Source organism: Chrysemys picta, chromosome 11 (genome assembly GCF_011386835.1).
Source record: "Chrysemys picta bellii isolate R12L10 chromosome 11, ASM1138683v2, whole genome shotgun sequence".
In the NCBI taxonomy this organism is placed as follows: Eukaryota; Metazoa; Chordata; order Testudines; family Emydidae; genus Chrysemys; species Chrysemys picta.
The window spans coordinates 47,601,116-47,625,913 of record NC_088801.1 but is presented as its reverse complement, the minus strand read 5'-3'; the positions used below and the strand labels follow the sequence as shown (position 1 = coordinate 47,625,913).

Genomic DNA, 24,798 nt, shown 5'->3' with positions numbered 1-24,798 from the left:
ATTCCACAAATTCCACTATATTATTGCACATTTTACTCCCCTTTTCTTATCTAGTTTCATACATATTTTACAGGGTACGAAGACATCTGTCCCAACTATCCCCAGTTGTACCTAGCACACTATTTGTATTTGGCAAGTGTTAACAGAACATACATCTTGTTTCTTACAGAAGAACAAAGGTTACCACAATTTAACTTCTAGTAGTTACACAATGTAGCCTAAATACAAAACAGTCTGGAAATATATTGTATTAGCTAACAACACTTTTGAGATGCAGTTTTTTATAATCTCTGAGGCTCTCTTTCCTCTGCATCTAGGCTAGAAGGTGACAAAAAAGGCAGTGAAGTTGACCCAAAATAAAAATAATGAAGAACAGGAAGCTGACACTGTTTATTTTTCTGTGGCACCCCATAGAGTGAAAGATGCTACATATGGGACACAGAAAGACACAAACTCTGTCCCAAGGACTTTAGAATCTAAATATCAGTAAGTGTGCCAATCTGTACTGAGAGGATTGGGCAGGGAAGGTCGAGTGTTAAAGCAATATGATTACTCAGTTTAAGCATGTGCACATCTTGGTAGTTCTAAATTTTTGTTTTAGATAAAAAATAAGGAAGATATAAGAGAACAAATATAGACTTAGAGACTGTGTGCATACTAGAAGAAGAGTATTTTTGTATAGTTTTAATAGATCTGTTCTAACCATGGGAAAAATACTAGAAGAAGAAGAAGCAATAGTAAATAATAAGTGATGAAGGTTATGATCTATTAGGCCCAGTAAAATAATTCTTGCAGTCAGAATACCAATAGAGAGGGTTCAAATCTACACAGAAGAGATGTTTCAAAAGTTACAGTGCTGACAAGCTAAAATTTCAATTACACCTACCACACTATATTTGGTTCTCTAAACAGGAGAATGCAAGAAATAAGAATCAGTTAATGTGGACTGAGGAACTAATCAAAGTTCTAAGGATAAAGAATCTCTCTTCTAAAAATAGGAAAGAGAAGAGCTAATCAAACAGGAATATTTAGAGTCAGCTAAGACTTACAGGGGAAAAATAAAAAGGCAGCAAAATTAGCTAATGCTTGCCAAGCTGTTAAGGGAAATAAGAAGGGTTTTTGCAAATAGAGCAAGGGGAAAGAAATATGAGACAGAATGTTCACTAATAAATGAAGAAGGGGATGAAACTGATAAGTCACAAATGGTAATTAATATTTGTTTGTTTGTTTGTTTTTAATTGGTCTTCCACACAAAAAATATGGAAAGGAAATCTGAGCATTTAATATGGAAAAAGACCCTATACAATAATTCTTGCTAAAAATCACATAGGACAATACGTTAAACATACAGTATAACACCCGAGTTATGAACACCAGAGTTATGAATTGACCAGTCAACCACACACCTCATTTGGAACCAAAAGTACACAATCAGGCAGCAGCAGAGACGCAAAAAAAAAAAGCAAATACAGTTCTGTGTTAAACATAAACGACTAAAAAAATAAAGGGAAAGCAGCATTTTTCTTCTGCATAGTAAAGTTTCAAACCTGTATTAAGTCAATGTTCAGTTGTAAACTTTTGAAAGAACAACCATAACCATAACTTTTTGTTCAGTTACGAACATTTCAGAGTTACGAACAAACTCGATTCCCAAGGTGTTCATAACTCTGAGGTTCTACTATACAAATAATCACAAATTAGCCAGTCTGAATGACACATATTCTAGGATAGTAAGGGAATTATCTAATAGACTTACTGAGCTAGTGAAAAACTATTTATTTTCAAAATATCAACCTGGGAGCTTAAGGAAAAACTAGAGGCTTACATCTATTCCTAGTTAAATAATGGAAAAAATACTAGAGAACCACCACCAAGACATACTAAAACCTGGATTGCGAAACCCTTACTCATGTTGGTGTGGGCACTTATTCACTTAGGTCCCACTGATGTCAACGAAACTACTTACATGAATATGTGCTTACCAACATGAGTAATGGTTATAAAATCTAGTCCAAAAACATCTAGATGGTAATGCAACCATTAGCAATACACACAGAATTCTAGGGTCGCTGTACTTGGACTATTGCACTGAGTTAAAGGTATCACTTTAACAGATACATATAGGAAATATTGGAGCAAGCTCAAGGAACAACAATACATATAATTAGGGTTAGAGGGATCGACATATGAAGAAAAACTGAAATAGCTAAATACACCTAGCTCAGCAAAGATGTTAGCAAGTGTTGGGGATATAAACAGCTTAAACAGAGGACATGGAAGTGGGCATAACTACAAGTAACAGAGTGGAACTAAAAATGGAGAAATCTGGGATGCGTATCAGGAAATGCTTCCTAATAGTGGGATGGAACATCTTGTGGACTATTCCACTTTCTTCATGGCTGGGAACATTTAAAAGTAGACTTGACAAAATAGTAGACAATATAGGAAACAATCCTGCTTTGGCCAGGAGATGGACTGGTTAACCTAAAAGGTTGTTTCTATTTTTTGATTGGTGAGTAATTTAAACAGTAAATACAGTTGTTCCTGCTCCTTTCTATTGGATCCTGCATAAAGCATGCTCTACTTTCTGTACTTGAACAACAATTAAGTCAAACATTTTAGGCATCAGGACTGTAATTCACAATTTGGTAGGCAATAGTAGCCAACATTCCAAGGCAGGTAAATTGGCTAATCCCAACATTGCTACTTATGAAAGAGACAGTAGGAGAAGACGCTACTGCACCTAAAGAACCTGCATGTTACCAGAGCCAGGTTTATGGACACTCATCAGTGCAGCACATAGGGGGAAACACTGTATGATAACAAGTGCAACAAGTGCTCTATTATTATTTTATAGAAATGCAGCACCTAATACATATTCAAATATCAGTATTTATTTCATTGTAAAGTATGCTTTCCTCCCTTATTTCTTATCCCTCTCCTTACTTTAAGGGAAATCTTGAATGAATAGGAAGTTGTTTATGTCCTTTCCAAAATATATTTTTCCTCTGCAGATATCACAGATTAGAAGACGCAGCACTTGTAAGTAATGACCGGAGTAGAACTCTGCTAACACAATGGAGCGGACTCAAGAGCCTTTACAATGTTTAACTTTTAATCACCCAGTCTTGTTTCTAAACTACACTGCAAAGCAGTGACAAGCTTTGCATGGAACTCCAAACTATATTTAGCACTTATGGCTATTCATCTGAATGAAAATTTCAAAGTAATTATAGCTAATAAACATGTTATTTCTAAACCTCTGAGGTGATATTACAAGTATGATAGACCATATGGTTTCAATGTACTTATAAAGCATTGTGCTCCAGTGGGCCTTTTTATGTTGGTTGTACCCAGGAGGTGATACTATTCTGGAGGTGAATATTTCATTTACTAAAAATCTGTTAGTTTGGAAAAAGGAGGAGAGGAAGCATGGTCTCACAGTTCAGGTACATGACTGGGAATCAGGAAACCTGGGTTCTAGTTCCATCTCTACTACCAGATTTCTTGTGTGATCTTGGTAAAGTCACAATTTGTCTCCGATTCCTCACATATAAAACTGGAGATGATATAGTACCTATTTCTCAGGGATGTGGGGGTGACTAATTAATACTTGTAAAGTATATCATGATCCTGAGAGATGGAAAGTGTTAGAGGTATAAAGTATTTAAAGCTATCTGGCAGGAAGTATTTCTTGTTCACAGATCATTTATCCTAATTCATTAATTAGTGTTTGTTAATTATGATCAATGTAAAAAAAAAAACAGAAAAAGTACAAATAGATTAACCCTACTATAATATTGCTATTTTGTTTCAAATATGGCCTGCTAGTAATTAATCTTAGACCTTGAGGTAATACAGTGCTCTCCACTTCATTTATAGCAGATGCTGTTTGTACATTTATAGTCATTACTAAGGCTCTTGGGAGGGTAGAGAGAACTAGTGGGGAGTGTTAGCAACCATGGAAATGAGATAAATGTTACAGACGTATGTTCCTCTGCAATAATTCACCATAAGCTTTCTCCATTATACTTTAGTTAACAACATACTCTAAAAGACAAGAAAGTCTATTTTCTCCTTGCTGCACATGTGACACTCATTAATGTTAACTGGGTTTATGCACACCCATTGAAAGGAGAATATACCCTAAAGATTTTCAGTGAAACAACCAAAGTAGCAATGTATCATGTCATGTGTTCAACTGTTAGGGGATAGTAAAAAGATGAATCAACTATTCTTTCTCTGTTATAATAGTTTAACAGTCAACCATTCTTAAAATAATCAGACAAGGTAGAAACACAGATTCCTGTGTAGGGCCTAATTTATAAAAGGATAAAAAGTCTCCTTTTTTCAGGGTGCAAGCATATATGCCTCTCACTACTTGACTCTGGACACAAATCAGGAAGTCTGAATTGCAAAGCAGATTTGTGCCTGTAATTCAATTTGGCAGGTGTAAAATGCAGGTGCATATTTTGTCTGCATAAAATGAGCCCACAAAGGGACCCTGGGCCTCAGCCATTTGATAATTTACCCCATACCACAGCCTTCATAGTAGGTACTGTATCTTTCAAGTATCTGGAAGTTTATTAGATGGATTTGCTTACTCTACCAAATCAGTCTGGAATATATCCAGTATTATAGCACCTGACACATCCTCAACACAGGGTTGTCTGTGTTGGCTGATGTATGGGTTGTCAGTCTGAGCCTGTAGTGAGACCCAATGCCAGAAGATCACACACAATGCTAGAAAATTAATCCAAAAGCTTTAACCATCAAACTGTTACACACAAAATTCATCAAATCATTCTCACCATTTTTTATTCTTCTTTGGGGACTGCTGGATAAACTGGTCCCAATACTGCCTTTGATGTTCATGCATAGCTCCCATTGAACTCAATAGGAACTGTCCATTTGCATCTGAGAGCAGAATTTGGCCCATCTCAGAGAAAATAAATTAACAGATAAAGCCAAATTTTCTTTTCTCTCCCAAAGCTATATCCAATATTCTTTACTCTTCACTCTAGGTAAGTGAAGAACAGTGAGAAATTTACAGGGAACTATGTTGTTGCATTAAGCAACAGGCCTGAATAGTGTGTAGTGAAAAAACCACACCACCTTAAAGGCACAATGTACCTCCACCTCAGAAGACAAAATCTCTCTCAGATCTCCTGAGTGCACAGTGGAAGCGTGCTAATGCACCATCCCTTGGCAGGAGACATGCTCTCTTTTCCATATCAGGCAAGCTCTGAGTGCCAAAACAGAGGGGATAGGGCTATGGCCTTCCACCTCTTTCTGGTAATTTGTACCCCCAGTGATATACAAAGGGAGCAGTTTTGAGCACCCCCAAAGCACGCTTTGAGTCAGAGCTTCAAAAATTACAGTTAGGGATAGATTTGCTGGTAAACTCGGGTCAGTTTGCACAGTATAAGTCTAAGTGGCACAAAGTGACCTTAGAGTGGGCAGAGAAAGCCAGTGGAGAATTCCCATTGTGCAGGGGAACTTTCCACTCATGGAAAGCTGGTGAGACATCTCCTTTGCCAGTTATGCCAGCTGCCCCTCACACTTGTATAAGGGCAGGAAGGTAATGTTCTCGGGGCAGGAAGAACATGGAGGGGACAGTTTAATTGGCAACTATAGTTTTAATACTCTATGTCAATACTATGCAGCTCTGAGTTCTTTACAAAGTATTTTAAATGCTTCCTTTCACCACCCTGTGTCTGTTTCCTATCAGTTATGAGTTCATCGTAAATTGTTTTGTGCATATACTTCTAATTTGTTCATAGAGCAGTTCCAGTCTACCTGCACTATATCTTCATCAGCAATTGCCACCATAACAATAAAATCAGCACACGTCAGTAGACTCTTCCTAGTTATTTTGTCTTGACACTTTATACCCCAGAGAAAACATAGGTGTTTTCATAGGTAACTGTTTAGCATTTTGAAATCCTGTTGGTAGCAAGTCCTTATCTCTGCACCATTCAATAAGCCACAAAACACTACTATGCTAGTGAAACTTGGGATAACCTTGGCAGGGTCCCTTTAATTTAAACTTGCTGCAATACCTTTGTCATCTCCTTTAAGTCTGTTTGCCGACTCTCTCTGAAACTGTCATTTGTTTATCTGGCAATATGCGTTTGCTAATATTTTCCTCATCCCTCCACATTCTCCCCCCCCCACCCACCCACAACAGACTTTTACCAGAAGCCTTGTTAAGTGCTCTGCAGAGTCAATGTGTGTGGGGGAGAGAGAAGGAGCAATATACCTTTTGGCTGCCCCACAGCTAAATGGCTGTCAAATTATTTAGTGTGCCAATTCTGAAGCAAAAGAACAGCCAAATATTCTCTGCATTTTTCTTCCTTCTAGGGAGAACTGTTCCCAAAATTACAGCTGCTGTTGGCAGATCAATATGAAAAAAGGCAGAATCCTGAACTATTGAGCAACATATTCCATCACTAACTCGGTAGCATATTAAGCCACCATGACAGCTACCATAATTTGTTTTAAAAAACTAATAATTTAAATTAAATACGCAGTATAATGAATTGCTGCTTTTTAATAGTTATTGGATTGTGTCAGAACTATTTTCTGCTAAATCATTACTGTTCATTGTTCAAATAAAAATAGAAGCTTCCTTAGTTTTGTAAATTATTTTGAATAATTCTTATGAAATATATATTTTCATTGTTAATTTCCACAGCAGATTTAATAAGTGAAGTTACAAAATTCATTATTTCAATCAGCCTATCACTATAAAAGCATTAAAGAGCACATTTGAAAAAGTTTCTCCAGACCACAGTAACTAATATGTTGCACTACTGATCTGTGGCACAATATGAAGTTACTTACAATAGCATTTGAAATATGTTCTTTGCTCTACATTTTTTGGCCCAGGAAGCAAGCCACCGTATTTGTAATGTCACATTCTGTACATATCATTCTCTCAATTAATACCTTTATGTGCTATAATTTTAAGACTAAAAAAAATATAAAGACTTTGCATTAATCATTTAGGGTGTAATAATTTACTATATCCAAAGGTTTTATTTTAAGCCTTCTCTAATTTAATTCATTAAAAGATGTTTTTAATGAATTCTGTCAGTTTTGCTTTCCCCGCTCTGTATTAATACTGTGTTAAGAGCAAATTATATTAGAGCATATGTAGTCAAAATATTAAATTCCTAGACACAAAATGATAACTTTTAAGTTGAGGCTATGAGGCTGAATTGATTAACTCAAGTGACTGAATAGTCTGCTGGTCTAAAGAAGTTTGTTATCAAAGCTGGTAACTACCTTTACAGAATCTCTGCCTTTGCAGATAATGATAAATTTACTCCTGGACTACACTAAATGAAAAGGAGGAATGTTCCTTTGCAACTGCTACCAAATGTGCTGTTCAGACTTCTTCCTGATCATTCCCTGTTCACACATCACAAGGTGCTCTTCATTTTCACCCTTCCACTCCTCTGCAGCACAGCCAGCAATTAGTGGAGAATAAATTTAGAAGCAACCGAAACTATTAAAAAACTGCAGATCATTTAATTTTCTTTTACCACTGAAAAGCAGTTTTACTAAGAAGGATGGAAGGGAAACGTGCAAATTATGAACTGCCTAACATTAAGACATTGAAAGATAGAGCTGGACAGTCATAAGATTGGAAAATGAACATCTTTACCCATTTTTCTCTTTTATGACAAATCCTATACTGTATAATGGACGTGGTCTAACAAAATATTTTATCCAAATAATCTCCTTATTTAGGGAAATTTAATTTCAGGCTGATGAATTACAAGTTGTAATTATTGTGAATGTTTAAATGACCAGCTTAATTTAGTGTTGATAGATTTTTCAGTATCTAGCACTCTGGTTGGAACCCCAGCAAATAAAAGCCAAGGATCAGCTAGGTATGCATAGAGCACTAACTTTCTCACCCTTAGAAGTAGTCCCTCGAGATCAGGTGGAGGCACTTGTACTTTGGCTATCTTTGCTGTACTGGTTCTGTGAATAAAAGACAGGTCTCCAGGGCTGTCAGTCTGGTACTTGTCATGACCACTAAATCGCTTAGAAACAAGCAAACAAACAAAAAATAATTAAAAAATAATTCTTCATAAGAGAAGATCTGACTATTTAGGAATTTTGACTGCAGTTGTTAAACTACAGAAGATCTAATTTAGCTACAAGAGCAAGAATATCCTGAGCTAGTGAGATATTCATCCACAGTGGATTTGATTATCCACTGTGTTGCACCATACAGAGCCAACTGTACCTGTGTAAAATTACTTTTAAACCTTACCACTAGCAAAAGGCACCCTTCTATATGTTTGAAGAGATTCTCCTCTTGTGCACAATAATTTGCAGTTTCACAAACTGGCTCTGTGAGTTCAGGTGTAAGCTCTCTAAGTGACATGGCTGATCCAGAAAGGCATATTGTTAGCAAAAATTACACTGCACTTATTCGCCAGCTAGTGCCTAAATAAAGTTGGTATAAGTGGCCTGCATAAACTACAACAGCCAGGAGGCTAAACCTAAATGCCAAGCTGTGCATTGGCTCTCAGCTCAGTAACTGAATCTAATAATGCCATGCTCCATGACTGTCCGTCTACTGATATCCTCTAGCGAGACACATCTCCTTTATGCTGCCTTCTTTCTGATGCCTTTTAATGTTAGACCATGGAAATTGCAATCTGTTTGCCTTTGTGTAACAGAGGATCACCTCACAGAACATATTTGCATGGGAATAGACTTGTGCAAACAGGAGATACAGGAGAAAAAACAGCAGAGCACCTGAAAAGCTTATAGGCTTGTAAAGTGGAGACACTGTATGAAGCTAGTGGTTGTGAGGCGACTACCAGGGTCATTTTGTAGGCAATTATGTGGGAATTCCACTGGTGTGGGCTTTGGGAATTTTACAGTGACTATGGCACAGAAGTCAGAGGTTTTTTCAGAGAGGCATTTTCCTTTATAGATTTAGACCCTGATAGTGTATTGAGCTTTGCTCAGCCAACTCCCTGCTCCAGGAAGCGCACTAAAATCAATGGGCCTCCATTTGGATATAGGAGCTAACTGCAGAATTGAGGCCTTGCTAAGCATTTGTCTTAAGCCCGCCTTTTGACTGTTTTCACATATACCCAACTGGGAGCTTTTTTACCCTTGTTGTACTCTTCAAATTCCCCAAGCAATAGTGACAGGACAATCATTTCAGGGATAACAGTGCATCTGTGTGTCACCACTGGGGCAGAGACAAGGGAACAGACTAATGTGGGTGTGGCTACAAGGAACCTTTGGTTCCAATTATTACCCACAGGAGCTCCTATCTGTATTTGTGCACTGCTGGTATAAAAACTACTGAAGAATCAGTGACACCAGAATTAACTCTGGAATTGCAGATGCAGTGCTCACTTTCCACATATAACTCCTAATCAAGCCCATTAAGTCTGGGTACTGGAACGTTTACCATTGACCATCTATACCTAGGTAAAAATATGAGATAAGGGTATAGATGAAAGCTTAACTAGACCTTTCTGTTCTTTTACTTAGTAAAGTTTAAATTTAAAGATCTAAATTTTCAAACATAGGCAGCTATGCTGCAGATCCAACAATATGCAGAATTGCACATGCAAATGAGTGTCAGAATGCTTTGTATGCACATCTATTGGAGACATAACCCAGCCACATCACAGATTAAAAAAATCTGACCCTAAATGTTGCTTTACGATATATTTTGTGGTTCCTTTCATTACTAGAACTTCTTGTTTGTAAAACTTACAAACAAGCAAGCATCATCAGCTGCAAAATGTTATATCTCCCCAACCAAGGGCCTGTGGGATTTTGTAGTTTTTGTATAAAATAAATACGTTTTGAGGTCTTCAGGGCCTGTGGTATAAATTCTTCCAGTTTGTACAAGTTTGCAATTATTTTCAGTTGATGGCAAAGTTATGTTTATGAAAATGCACAACAGCGGACATAAGCCATAGTGGGTATTTTCATGGTCTATTATGTAAAAAAATAAAGTATTTTCATAATTTCAGAACTACATATTATTCAACACATATCCAAAGGAGCCATTACATTCTGACATGCAAATAAATATATGTCTGCTTATTTAGAATTGAACTCTTTGGACAGCTATGAACAGTACAATCTTACAATCTTAAATGGATCTTAGACATGCCACCTCCCCCAAATATAACAATCCATGATTTGGAAGGGCTTTTTCATGATAAATTGCCTGTACATCCAAAAAATAGTGATAGATAAATGGGTTGGAGAGAATAAGAAATCTCTGTCAGTCCCCCATAGTGAACCTAAACATTTCTCAGGATTGGATCAGTTGGGTAAGTCGGGTTCCTAATCAGTTCTTTAACAGTGTTAAACTGAACAGCAATTGGCCCAAACCCACTGTAGGCCAGCGAGAACCTAACTAAAGAAGAGGCTCAAGACTCACAATTCCCTGCCAAGCAGTCTCCCTTTGCCAAGGGATTGTCTCTGTATGACCATCATTTTGTTCAATACCAGGTTTGAACAAGGGATCGCCATGCCTAAAACATGAGCTTCTAAAACCTGAGCTAAATGATACAAAAATTGGGGTTCATCTGAGAGATGAAGTGCTGTGAGTCTCAGATGCTCAGAACAAGATTTCTGTGGCCAGGGGGAAAATGAAACTCATTGTTCAGTATATATTACTGAACAATGGCTGGTTCACAAAGAATTTGGGTCTGTTACAGCTGTAAACACATTTTAACAAAATGTAAAAGAAGTAGTTGAAGTTGAAAATAATTAAAAACATAAGTAACTCAATAATAGTAATTCAAGCCTCCAGCCTCTCAACTTTCACACGTTCCGGGTCATCTCAGAATTTTTCTCAGCTGGATTGAGAAACAGCTTTACGGAGGACCGGGATGTGTTTTTGTTTATTTATTTGTTTTGTTTTTGTTTTTTGCAGCCAGTGACAATGTTTTATTGACACAACATCAATTAAGTTACAACTCACCATATAACAGCCTGTCAGTTGTCTGCTCTGCCATCATTAAACTGTTCCAGGGAAAACATATAAATGGTGACTAAAAGTTACCTGTAGTAGTAGTCCACAAATGGATACATGCTAGCTGTTATATGGATACATCCTTATGTTTCCCCCATCTTTGCATTTGACTCAAATGTCAAAACCGACCACGCTCTCAGTGATGAGTCAGCATTTCACAAATGAGAAACTATGATACTCTTATTTTTTTGCAAAGCCAATTCCAAAATCTATACTACAAATAAGAGAACCTTCTTATACAATGATATACAATTAATACACGTACCATTGATGATAAATCATTCTGATTTTTATAGAATGCTCATATATGTGTGTGTATATGTGTACACAGCCAGTGATTGACATTAAAAAAGTCAGCATTTACCAGTGGTCAGCACTTAGTACAACCAGGGATATTACATTTATTTCTTACACTTTCCAAAGTCCACTGAGATAAGTTAACAGACTTGCATGGACTTTAACATGCTTTGGATCAGGCCCTTAGACTAGTAAATATTAATTATTCAATTGCAACAACGATAGACATTCTCATACAATTGGAATGTTCCACCAATTTAGAGGAAAATTAAGAATATCAGAAGTACAATCTGGACTAACTGTGGATATTGAGAAAGCTTAGCAAAATAAAACTGCTTCAGAAATCTGCTGAATTCGGGATATAGCTAATTTTGAATGTCATTAAGTAGTTACATATTCTTCATCATATTTACCATCTTCAAGTTAGTCCGATAAACATTAGTTTTGAATGTTATGTTAAAGATATCATATCACATCGACCTTGAGAGATCGCAACTGATATTTACATTAGAAAAATCAAGGCCCTGATTCTCTTCTCATTTACAGCATATGGTTCTAATCTTGCAGTAATTTACACACCTGCTTAAATTAACTGGGTCAGCAGTCTCATTGAGTTCAACAGGATTATGTGTTTAAAGTTAAGTTTTTCCAATATTTAGGCCTAATTAGAAATAACTACCAAGGTCAGTAGAATTACACTGGTATAAAGCTGGCACAAGTGACAATCAATCCCTAGGTATTTCAGGCTTCATGCACTGGTTGCATAGTCTGACATATACGTAAATGCAGATTTTAAAATTTTTTAAAAGTTAAGCATTTAATAGCAAAAGTAATTGGCATGGTTAAGAAACGTTTTTTCACTGATAAATTTGGAGGTGAGCAAATGCAATAGTCTTAGTTTAGAAAAGTCCCAAGATTAAATAAACAGTGAAATGCCCTTTATAATCACAGCATGAGACTTGCGATCCCTACAAGTTGCTTCAGAAATGTATTGGTTTCACAGTAAAACAGCCTCCTGTGCAGTCAAAATACTATAACCCTCCTGTGGATTAGAAGAGTTTCAAAATGCCCTTTTTAAATAAAATTTATGAACATCATTAAAACATATTACACATAACTAAAATTCCTATCAAAGATTTTAGGCAGCATTCTAAAAATAGACAAGAACAAGTTTTAGATCTTAACTGTTATTTTCATTTTATAAAAACATTCTGTTTCTTTAATGACTGACTGGTTTCCTACAATTATTGTACATGTAAGTGTGATTAGCTATTAGAGCTGAACTGAGTAGGATAATTATATTTTTGCATCGTTTTAATACTTTATTGAGTTAGCACATTCACACCAACTGTCATATAGATGAGATTTGAATTTTTTTAAACCCAGATTACCTAAGCATATTGAAATACTAAATGGTATTAAAAAGTCCAGATGATGTAAGCAATAGATTAGAAACAACAGAAGAATGCAGGTTTAAACATCCAACTTGACGTTGTCAATTTGAAAGTCATATGATATATCAAATTCTGTAAAATTCTTGTTAAGCAATTATAAAATCCACTCATGCTACAGATCAAAGACCCAGTTCTTCAGATGTGCACTAAAGATGTAGTATTTACTATCATGAAGTGTTTCATAAAAGACAATGGTAAATATAACAAAGAGTATGGCCTGATTCAGCAAAGCACTTAAGTGAGTGGGTAACTTTAAGCATCTGAATAGTCTAACTGAAGTCACCGGGACTTAAGCTTATGCTTAAGTACTTTGCTAGACTGAGGCTTTAGCTAGTCAGTATACATGATTCTCCAACCTGAAGCAAGTGTCTGATTTTGAAGACAATGGGGCTACTTATGGTAGTAAAGTAGCCAGCAGTAAATGTTTGAAGGATTCAGCCTATAGGTAGCTTTGACTGTTATTTTGCTCTAATAATTGAAATGGGTTATTAGAATAAATAATAACAAAATGTAGGATATGAAATATAGATTATAATATATTTAGTTATAGTAGAGAATGACAGAGAACACAAATTTTGTGAACTTTTTAATTATTTAATTTTATTTTATTTTCAACAACTGAATCTATACTGTATGGCAAGCAGGATTTTTTCTTTAATAATTAACACAAATGTATGACACATTTAGTTACTTGTTTGTATTATACATGCATGCAGAGGCTTCAAATACATTTCCAACAAATTTGTCACTTACATGGCTATTTGTTGAACTATGCGAACTCCATTACTCTACTGTGATTTTAAAAATCACTTTTTAAATGCACTGAACTGAAAATATTTGTAATAAAATTGATCATAAAATAGGTTTTCATGTCCACCACAACATATTTACTTTAGCTGAGCTATGAACAGCAATATTCTAAAAATGTAGAAGAGACAAAGACAACAAACAGCCTGAGCAACAGATGGCATTTTCAGAATGCACTAGTATATCATTATTTTCAACCCCATGGAGTTTTTATAAAAACATCAATAGACCCTGGGAATTGGAGACTTACAATTTAGTTTATTTTTTTAAATTCAGAACAGACTTGTTCAGTAAACAGACAGACATTTAAAGATGTGCAAGATACTTATTGGTATGAGAGATCAAAATAATCACAGAAGCTAAGCTGTAGTCAACACTTAAGCCAAAATTTTCATAACTGAGTGACACTCAAATACATATTAAAGTATTTAAATAAGTTGTCCATCCTTAATGAAAGCCGCATGTGTTACGTATCTTTGAAAATATGATCACTTATTTACATGCCTAAGCCATGAAACTTTTGACTTTAGGACTCAATCCATTTCCTACTGAAGTGAATGAGCCAGATTCTCAAATGGCATAAATTGGAGTAGCAATTTATACTAGCTGAAGATCTGGGCCAGTGACTTCTGCCATTGACTTCACTGGAATTAGGAAAGGCCCTTACAGATGGTCATTCCAAACTTAGAAAATAATGCAAAATATCTCATAACAGTAAAAATAAAACAAAAGACTAATGAACTCTTAGACTGGTGCTATAAATCATCTTAGCTTTACTGTAATGAACTGAGCTCAAATGATTTACATCAGCTGAGGATCTAGCCCTCCAATTGTAAATCAGCAGACCAGCTACTTAGAGGACCACTTTTAAAGGTCAATTTTCCTGCTGATCTAGTAGGGAATTGCATGTGTAACTAGAATAAATCCCTTAAAATATTGTTTGCAATTCTGAAGGACATTTCTGAGAGGGCTTAACAAATCAACCTGTCCATAACTCCAAACAACTGATTATTTGTCCAGATAGGTATCCCTTCACACAACTTGTCAACCCCTGATGAGATTAAAAAGTTGCAAGAGAGCAGCCATGGTTTGGGAATATGAATTGTGAAGATAGATTAGTTAGACCTGACTTCTAGAACATGCAAAGAGGTTACTAAATGGTGATTGTGTGAAAGTTTAGAAGATCCAAAAAGAAAGTGAACAGTTTGTAGCAAATTTGTTATTAGGTCCCAATCCAAATATCATTAAAGTCAATGAAAATACTTTTACTGGACTTCCGTGATGTTACAATTGGTTCTAAATTCAGACCCCATCCTGCAAACAATAATTACTGGGGGAAATTCCATCAAAGTCACTGATGGTGGCAAGTGATTGCAGAATCAACCTACAGTTATCTAAAAAACAAAAAGATCATGAATTAAAATTGAAGAGAGGGCAGCAGAAAGTTTCTTTGGACTTATTTAAAATAAATATTATTATATACATAATGAATGGTAATAATATGGAACAGATGACCAAACAAAGGATGTCTGCTTTAATTATCATTTTTATATAAAAGTGTTGACATAAAAATGAGTTATATCAAAGTCAGACCTGTTGTTTAAAAAAGATGGGCTTTGACTGTTAAAGTTGGATTGATATTCTGGAGCCATCTCGAGAGGGAGAAAAAAAAGCTAGTATTTTTCTGTTTTCTATTTGTGTTTTAATATGAGTTTTCATAACCCAGCTTCTCCTCTCCTTGAATGAAATCAGACTCTTGTGATCATTAATGATGTGGATGATGGGATGGATTGCACCCTCAGCAAGTTTGCGGATGACACTAAACTGGGGGGAGAGGTAGATATGCTGGAGGGTAGGGATAGGGTCCAGAGTGACCTAGACAAATGAGAGGATTAGGCCAAAAGAAATCTGATGAGGTTCAGCAAAGATAAGTGCAAAGTCCTGCACTTAGGATGGAAGAATCCCATGCACTGCTACAGGCTGGGAACCGACTGGCTAAGCAGCAGTTCAGCAGAAAAGGACCTGGGGATTATAGTGGACGCGAAGCTGGATATGAATCAACAGCGTGCCCTTGTTGCCAAGAAGGCTAGCGGCATATTGGGCTACATTAGTAGGAGCATTGCCAGCAGATCGAGAGAAGTGATTATTCCCCTCTATTCAGCACTGGTGAGGCCACATCTGGAGTATTGAATCCAGTTTTGGTCCCCCCACTATAGAAAGGATGTGGACAAATTGGAGAGAGTCCAGCCGAGGGCAACAAAAATGATTAGGGGGCTGGGGCACATGACTTATGAGGAGAGGCTGAGGGAACTGGGCTTATTTAGTCTGCAGAAGAGAAGAGTGAGGGGGGGATTTGATAGCAGCCTTCAACTACCTGAAGGGGGGGGGGGTCAAAAGAGGATGGAGCTCGGCTGTTCCCAGTAGTGGCAAATGACAGAACAAGGAGCAATGGTCTCATGTTGCAGTGGGGGAGTTCTAGGTTGGATATTGGAAAAAACTGTTTTACTAGGAGGGTGATGAAGTATTGAATGGGTTACTTAGGGAGGTGGTGGAATCGCCATCTTTAGAGGTTTTTAAGCCCCGGCTTGACAAAGCCCTGGCTGGATGATTTAGTTGGGGTTGGTCCTGCCTTGTGCAGGGATTTGGACTAGATGACCTCCTGAGGTCTCTTCCAACTCTAATCTTCTATGATTCTATGATTAGGACATTAGTCTATTTTAGTAATATAATTGTGATTTAACATTAGGACTTCATTCAAAGATTAAAAAGAGGAAAAAATGGGAATAAAATATTAAGCCCTTGTTTTAAACAAATCACTTGAGTAATGAGTAAATACGTATAGGAAGACAAATTTGCAAAACCATCTGAAAGATTAAAGAATATATTTTAAGGTGCATCTGAAATGTTTTCCTTGTATGAATGTATCATGTTTCTGTGTTTTGTAGAGCACACTTTTCTCAGGTGGAATGGTCAATGGAGCAAGTTCATTAGGACACAAATTTTGGTTCTTTCAAAACACAACTAACTGTTTTATAACAAGAAACTTTAGTGGCCCAAAACAGACATTTTTTTCCTCGATTAATTACATTCACAGGTATGGTTTTCTTCATTTTTAAATTTGTCTCTTCAAATAGCTCCTGTGCTCCACAAACAGCAAAGAGCAACCAATTAATTCTCCTCGTCCACCTCAAAATTAACTACTGTTTAAGTCCTTTGAACAGGTTTATAACATAATGGATAGTAGAATAAATATCAAAAAGAGATTCTACATAGTCCCAAAACAAATACTTCAGATGGTAGGATGTGTAGAAGGATAAACTCTAACAAAAAGTCCAGAGACTCCCTCCCCAGCCTTTTTCAATTAACTTGCTATATTAACAATCTGAGGCAATTTTAGGATTTTAGAGGCTATGATCCAAAGAATGACCACTCTGTCTCTTTAAGTGGTGGGGGAGAGGTAATTCGGCTGGATGGCCAAATGAAGGGAACTGTGCTTTATAATGCTGGGGGGGAGGAAGTGAAAGCTGCTGCAAAAGGGTCAGCGTGGTTGCTGACTCATGCCCTGGGAATGAGGGGCTTAAAAGGGGCAGCCCTGTGCCTTAACCCTCCCTTTGAATGGAGTAGGCTGAGGCGGGCCAGTCAGCGGCCACCAGATATAATTGTGGTACACTGACCACAATTGTGGGGAAAACGATTTGGGAATGCTTAAAGGGGTGGAACTAATGCTCAGAGCAAGGAGGGACTTGAGGCTGATCCTTGAAATTTTCCTAGGAGTTAACATTGTTTGGTCAGACATGCTTCCGCACAGGATCTGCCATCCCCACGGTGGACAAGGCAAGGAGGTATGTGAACAGGGAGGTGGCCAAAATTCCTTGGGACCCTAGGAGGGGCAGTAATTTCACATCCTGGCATAGTATATGGGGCACCAGAATTGTTTCGGGAGAATGGGGTTCACCCTTCAGACTTAGATGCTGTCAAGTTTTTGACTGATTTAAAAGGCAGCATTAGGAGATGTCTGGAACCTGACTGGGTTTGGGGATGAGGCAACCAAGTTAATGGCTGGCGCCTCCCTGTGGCGGATTTCCAGCGCTGGTACTCTATAGGAAAAGAATACCGTGACTAGATAAATGGCTTGGAAAAGGACTTAAAAAGAGGTGTTCAGTAAAGGAGCAAACAGAGGGCAGCTGGGGACTCCTATGATTGGTAAGGCAGGGAGCCAATCCCCACTATTATAGCCCACCTGAACCCTCCAACAAGGAGGGAGGGTGGATGGTAAGGTCCCAGCAATGGATGTGCTGGAGGGACTTGAATGGAAAAAGAGGGGGAGCTGGTAAAAACACCCCAGGTAATTATGGAATAAACATGGGGTTACCTGCATTGTACACTTTTATCTGCCAGGTAGTCCCAGACATCTAATAATAAAGTTGCAGCCTGATTAAACCGATGTCAAATGTCTCCTGTCCTTCTTTTGGTATAGCCAGACAATGAGTTTGAGTCCCTCTTCCACCAAACTCTTACCTTCAATGTATGTCAATGGCAAGTGGCACAGATTAAGACTAAATAGGGCTAAGATTCACCAAAACTAGATTGCTCCAAATATGTTAATATATTACTCAGGAGTATAAATATACAAAGATGCCTACGCATATATATCACATACACATACCCCTAAACATTACTGTAGGTTTTATGTTAACATATTTGCATTTAAAAATCAACTTATTAGGCCTTTTTTGGTTATGTTCTTCATTTCACTATCCCTTTCTTCACATCCCCCTCCTCACCTTTCCCTGTACATATTCTCTTGGGGCTTCCTTTTCTATTTCATTTTTTATAATAGTTTCTGGTTTGATTAAATCCATTCTTCTTTCACTCCGACTTGTCTTAGTTCCTTCTTACCACCCCCTTTCTCCATGTTCTGACTTTCCCTGCATCCCTTCTCAGTGTTTACTCCATCACTCCCTCTTTTCTGCTGCCTTTCTTTCTTTCTCCCTCCCCCTTTTTCTGTGCTCCTTCTCTCTTTCTCTTCCACTTCCACATCATCCTCTCCTAAAATCCCGATCCTGAGTGTCACAGTTCATGGCAATTGCACCTGCATCTCACAGCTCCTCAACCATCACCCTCTTAGGCAGAGACTCTCTTTCTAATAACCAAGGTTTTTCCAGGCTGTACAGCTCCTTGCCTACACTGTGAGTTCCCCAGAAAGTCAGACAGCTAAACAGGCCTGTCAGAGGCTATAAACAGCATAATTGCCTATAATTAGAAGTTACCACGCAGATCTATCTAAGCAAGCACATTTATTCTTAAGGTGAAAGCTTTAGAGAGAAAACATATTAAAAAATAAAAGAACACATGCTAATAAGCTTACCAGAGATCACCCTAACTCCAACAAAGACGCTGGCAGATGATCAATACTTCAAGCCTCACCAAGGGGTTTTCTGTGATTACAAGTTTATAATAGCTGTTCGCTCAGAACAAGCGCACCCATGAGTCTGAGAGTCCTTCCTTTATACAGTTTGGTCTTTGATATTGAGACTCTGGGAACAAGTAATCAGCAGACAAAAGTCCCCTCCTCAGGACAAAGCTTCTTAAGTCTGAGTTCTTGCATAACCAGAGTGGGTAATCTAGTATACCCTTCCCCCGTAGAGATTTCCTGGGATTTCCATCTATGTTTATTTGTCCCATAAGTTCATTCTTATCTGGCACAATTATTTCAAATAGTCCTTTGAAGATCATAACACTTCCCAGGGTTTACGCTGGTCACATCTTCCCTTATAGAAGTTGCATACAATTCCACAATAACGCATAAACTTTGCATTTTTAATACAATCGACTCCATAGCTACTTAAATTTAATTCAGTCCGATTTTTCAATGATGTTGGGGAAATTGCCATATCTGTCAAAATGAGTTACTGATATCCTGGGGGCTGGGGAAAGGTTATACCCCAGAGGCGTGACAGTGGAAGCAACTGATTTTCTTCTCTTCCACATCTGTGGGCACAGAAGGAACTTTTTCTTCCTCCATCTCACTGAGGAAAGTGGGGACTATACTTTCCCCACCAAAAGTCTCAAAGGGGTTTGTCTCTGCCTCTTTTCCACATCATAGGAGACTTGGGAGGGTGAGGTTTTCCTCCCCTGCTATCTGAGGGGAGAGGAACTCTTAGCCTCATCTCTCCTCCCCATCTAACCCTCACAGGAAGGGCCCCTCTGCTTTTCCTCCCTATCCAAGAAGCAGAGAGAAGCTCTGAGACTCTGTCTTGCCTTTCTGTCCCACCAGAAGAGCAGAGGAAGCCTTGGGGAGATTTTCTGCCTGTGCTCCACAGGAAGTCCACAGGATAGTCTCTCTGCCTCTCCCTTTCACCCAAGGAAGCGGGGGGGGGGACGACTCTCACTAGTGATCTCAGCTCTCTGGGCAGCCTTCTCACTCTGCCATGCAGTCCAGCAGAGTACAGAAGGAAACAGATGAATCTGCAAGGGGTAAGATAGAGCAGCAGTCAGGCAGGAAGAAATTCTGCTCAGCAGTAACCCCTATTGGCCAATGGAACAAATTACTCTAAAATAAAAACAACTTCCAGCAGCAGTTCTGAGGCCCTTCCACTCTGTCCAGCAGGTGGGTTAAAATAAGTAAGTTATTTCCATCCCACTCAATCAGATTGTTTATTTCAATGTCACAAAACTGGATAAAAAGCCATTTCCACTTCCTCTGTTCTGTGTGTGCCTCCCTTTCCTGCTTTTTGGAAGATGTCTTCGATAACTTTAGCAAATATAGTCTCCTGTTTCCTTGAAGCATATTATAATTAATCCCTTCAGGGCATAGGCAAAGTAAGGCTTAATATATGCCAACTTTTTCACAGAAATGATTCAACACTATATAAACAGTTGCGTTAGTGTTCTCCCCAACTCACAAGGAAACCGTCACTTTGACAATCTGCTTTTGGTAGGGTTGCCAATTTTGGTTGGATGTATTCCTAGAGGTTTCATCACATGACATAATCTTTAATTAAAGATTAATCTTTAATTCCTGGAAACTCCAGGACAATCCTGGAGGGTTGGCAACCTCAGCTTTTGGGTTCGAGGTGTAAATGACAATGAACTGAATGACTTAGAGCAAAATAGAAAGGTGTATGCTTCAGCTCTGCTTACACGGGCTGTATCCTTTACATGTTAAAAACGGATTGTGCCCATCCCATCACATATAAGGAGGCTAGGTGGGAATGGGAGGGCTGGACATCAGACTACAATAGAAGACAGTGTATTCTTATGAAAACTCCCAAGGCCATAATATAGAATTTGCCTTAAAACAAACATTTACATTAAACATGTTAATGAAGTCCATTTATATTCAAAGTGATTGATTCTCTGTGAAATTATTTAATGTTTGATTTGCAAACAGAATCTGAGTAAAATGTACATTATTGTTCAGAGCATGAGGTAGAGTTATTGCAGCTTTTCCTTATTATTTATAGTGCTTTAATTCCTTCATAATATAAATGAACTTTAAAAATCCTTCTTATATACACAAACCAGATTAGATCACAGCTAAATATTATTTTAATTTGAAATTACTCAGAGAAAATATTACTCCGGGTATCTATACTTTATGTCATTTGTTTCATATGTTAAGGAATGTATTATGAAGAATACAGAATCTGAAATCAAGAATTTAATTTTCCATTTTAAAAAAACTAGGAACATTTTTACTGGATAATTATTTTACAGTTATATTCCAAGTTGAGTATGATAAAAGGGATAGTTTAGGTTTAAAGTTTTACATTAAATTCTTTAAAAGCAATTCATTTAATAAATAGCATATTTGTTACTTAATTCTCTTGTATGTGAGTATCTTGCCAAATATCAGTGTAACTTTACATTTACTTTCAGAATGAAAATAACTAAACCCTATGCAATTCACTTCATCTGAAATTACTAAATTAAACACATCTGCTTTCTTTCCAACATTATTTTAGTTACTAATTACTTGAATTTAAGATAAACAGAATTGTTGATTTTATAAGCTATTTATTACATAAGCATTAAAAAGGAGGTTGTCAGATATTCAAGAGAAGAGACTATAGTACAACTGAGGTTGTATAAATTATAGGTATTACTCCGTAAACACACAGTTCAAAAGTTGTAGCAGACTTTTCATCAATTAATCTTGCCTGACACATCTTTCCTCCATTCAATAGTCAGTTTAATATAGTGAATATATATGTACCAAATTTTCAATTTGTCAAACATTTCTATACTGGATTTTTGATTTTGCAGCCATAGCCACTAAATATGTGTATTGCCTGCAATCACAAGAATTCTACCATTATCCGTTTAATTTCAAGGAATACGATACTTCCCCAATAAGAAGACTGTAAAGTATATACTACTGAAATAACTGTTGCATTAATTTTCCAACATCAGAAGCCCTTCAAAGACAGTTTCAGATACTCTTGTAGTAGTTACTATTTTTATGACTTGGCTCAAAAGCTTGTCTTAATCTCTTTGTTTGGGAGAAGCTGCAAGCTTGCCAACTTTCGCAAATGTTAATACAGGTCATGTGTTCCAGGGAAGTATACAGTGAACAAGTGCTGTTCCATTTTAACAAAAGGAAATTTAGAATAAGGTGGTGGAGAAGAGTGATAAACAATATTGTTTAAGTCCTACTTCCAGTTCTGTGGTATCCTGCAGACATCTGCTTATACTTTGGTTCATTTTCCTTGAGCTGTTACATGAAGTAACTCACTCAACTGTAGTGTTCCTGCATTACCCATATTTTCCTGGGCATTGTGGCACTTGTAAGCATGGACTTCATCCTTCCAATCTCCCCACACTATAAGTCTTCATATCCGCTAAGTCCAGAAACCAAAATACATTGAGCACAAACAAGTCATCAAAACTACTGGAACCTGAAGAGATGCCGAACCAATACATGAAGTACTGCACATTTTATATAAATATAATCTTAATACACAGACTATGAACCAAGACTTTCCAGTGTATCTAACCAAGACTCCTAAGCAGATCCTGTTAAAACCTTTTAAGCCTGTCTGTACTACCAATGAGATTGATTCTGAAGTCGTTCCTGAACAACTGACTCTCCCTGCTCAGGAAGTTCAGGCCTCAAACAAGTGTTTCTTTCTGTCTCTTCCCTTACTTTCTAAAAACCAAAGACTTTCTAATTGGCATAGACATGGATAGATGAAATCACCTATCATACTCGATTCCAGACTGGAGACCCACACCATTTTACTGAGCTGTGTGTGTTGGGAGCATCACCAGGTAAGTTTCCAGGTTGTTAAAGACTCTGCAATCCTAGGTTAAAGGACTGAAAGTGACACCTCACCCACCCATGCAGCCTGCATGCCCTTTCCAGGTTGGGTTTCTGAGATCCCTATTCACAGACCCCCAAATCGGAGAAAGCTAAAAGAACATGCAGGGAACTCTTTGGGATGGCTAAAGTCCTGCCCACGGGGGGTCCGAGTGAATATGTAAAATTAGTGGGAACTCCTATCCCAAGAAGTGCTCTAGAAACAGTCATTCAACCACCCGTGCCACTGGAGATGGGACCATGTCCCCATTACACCACAAGCGCCAGCGACACACTACCTAGAACTGTCCAGCACTACCGCGTGCTGCATCAATGGCATTGCACCCCCAGCAACCCGCACATCGAGCCGCTGCTGGGAAGGCGTGAAGGGGGGGGGGGAGAAAAGGAGACATTACCAGAGTTTTGTTCCCGTTCTTGCTGAGGGGCCCTCGGAAAACTCCCTTGATGTTGCGAAAGTGCCCATTGCTGAGGTGCGTGGAGCTGATGACAATGTAGTAACACTCCATGGGGCAGCCGCCGCCTCCACCGCAGCCGTGTCCATGCACCCCAGTGCCGGCAGCTCAGGCAGACCCAGGGCGGGCGGAGTGACGGTGCTGTGCTGAGGGGATCGGAGGAAGCAGAGCCCCACCGGCATGTACACCACCTCCGGCTAATCTCGGCAATTAACCCAGCCGCCCAACTCCTCCGCCTGGCAGAGCTCGGTCCCCTCCCCTCGCGGGCTGCGGGGGCGGGAGAGACACACAGGAATTGCAGGAGCCCGGGGGCACGGTCCAGAGTCTCCCGCGGTCTCAGGGCAGCGCTGGCTGGAGGAGGAGGAGGAGGAGGAGGCGGCGCAGCGGCAGCAGCATCTCCGTGGCTTTGCTGAAGGAGTCTGAGCTGCTGCCTCTCACAGGCATAGTGTTGTTATACCGCGCAGCGTTGCCGGTCCATTGCACTGAGCCAATGGCAGGGAGCCACTAGGCTGATCCCGGGAGCTGTCAGAGGAGTACAGCTGTCACACGCCGCTTCCCGCCACCCCCAGCTCCCCCCCCCCCCAGCCCCAGGAGCGGGCTATTGTCTCGGCCCCACTTCTCCAGCCGCAGCGGGAGGCGGGCAGGGGACCCAGGCGGCCGCAGCGCAGGTAAAGGAGAAGGAGCGAAGGAAACCAGGCGGTGGGAACGGGAAAGTGGAAACAGAAGAGGCGGCCCCTCGCCCTGGCTGGCTGGGAACCCTTCGCATCAATTGCAGCAAATCCCTAGCCCAACAGCAGCCCTGCCTGAGACAGCGGCTTCCCTCCCGAGAGTGTTCCCGGCCCGCTGCTCTCCGCCGGGCAGGGCTCTGATCAGGGGGGCGCTTTCTAGTCTAGTCTCTGGTTAGTCCGGGATTTGTGGACGGGGCAGCCAGCCAGAGCAGGGATCAGCCCCCCCCCCCCCCCCCGGCACGCTAGGGGGGGTCTGGCACTGGGCTCTGCTGCCTCTGTCGAGCCCCGCCACTGGCAGCTGCAGGTGACAAGGGAGCTCTCCGCCGCCGCTGCCCCGTCCTCTTCCCTGGGCTGCTCCCCCCTGCACCGTGCAGCTCTAGCACCGTGGCTGAGGGGCAGGGCTCCCCCAACCCAGCGAGCCCCGAAGAAGGGCTGGCCTTGGCTCAGGCCGCGACCGCTAGTCCCGGGCAGGCGATCAGGGCTAAACGCCCGGCACTTGCTCGGCTCGGAGCGGGGGCGTTCCGCGTGCGTGCTGCTCTTCTCCCCTCTAGCTCCTCTGAGCATGGCTCCTTGGGAGTGTATACGGGACTCATTAGCAGGCACTTACAGGGATCAATAGCAGCCAGCGGGCAGCCTGGGGACCAGTCCTTCAGTGGATGTGCGGAGAGCTTTATCTCCCTCTCAGGGCAGCCTGAATTGG

General features: G+C 39.4%; 1 protein-coding gene across 1 annotated transcript in view; it reads right to left on the bottom strand.

The window, feature by feature from the left end:
• The window catches only part of ZNF804A (zinc finger protein 804A), a 226,857-nt gene extending 202,276 nt beyond the window's left edge, over positions 1 to 24,581 (bottom strand). The window contains exon 1 of the mRNA XM_065561982.1: positions 23,314 to 24,581. Within this exon, the coding sequence (XP_065418054.1) occupies positions 23,314 to 23,424 (111 nt within the window). The 5' untranslated portion in view covers positions 23,425 to 24,581. The remainder of the gene's footprint in view (positions 1 to 23,313) is intronic.
• Positions 24,582 to 24,798: the final 217 nt, after the last annotated feature.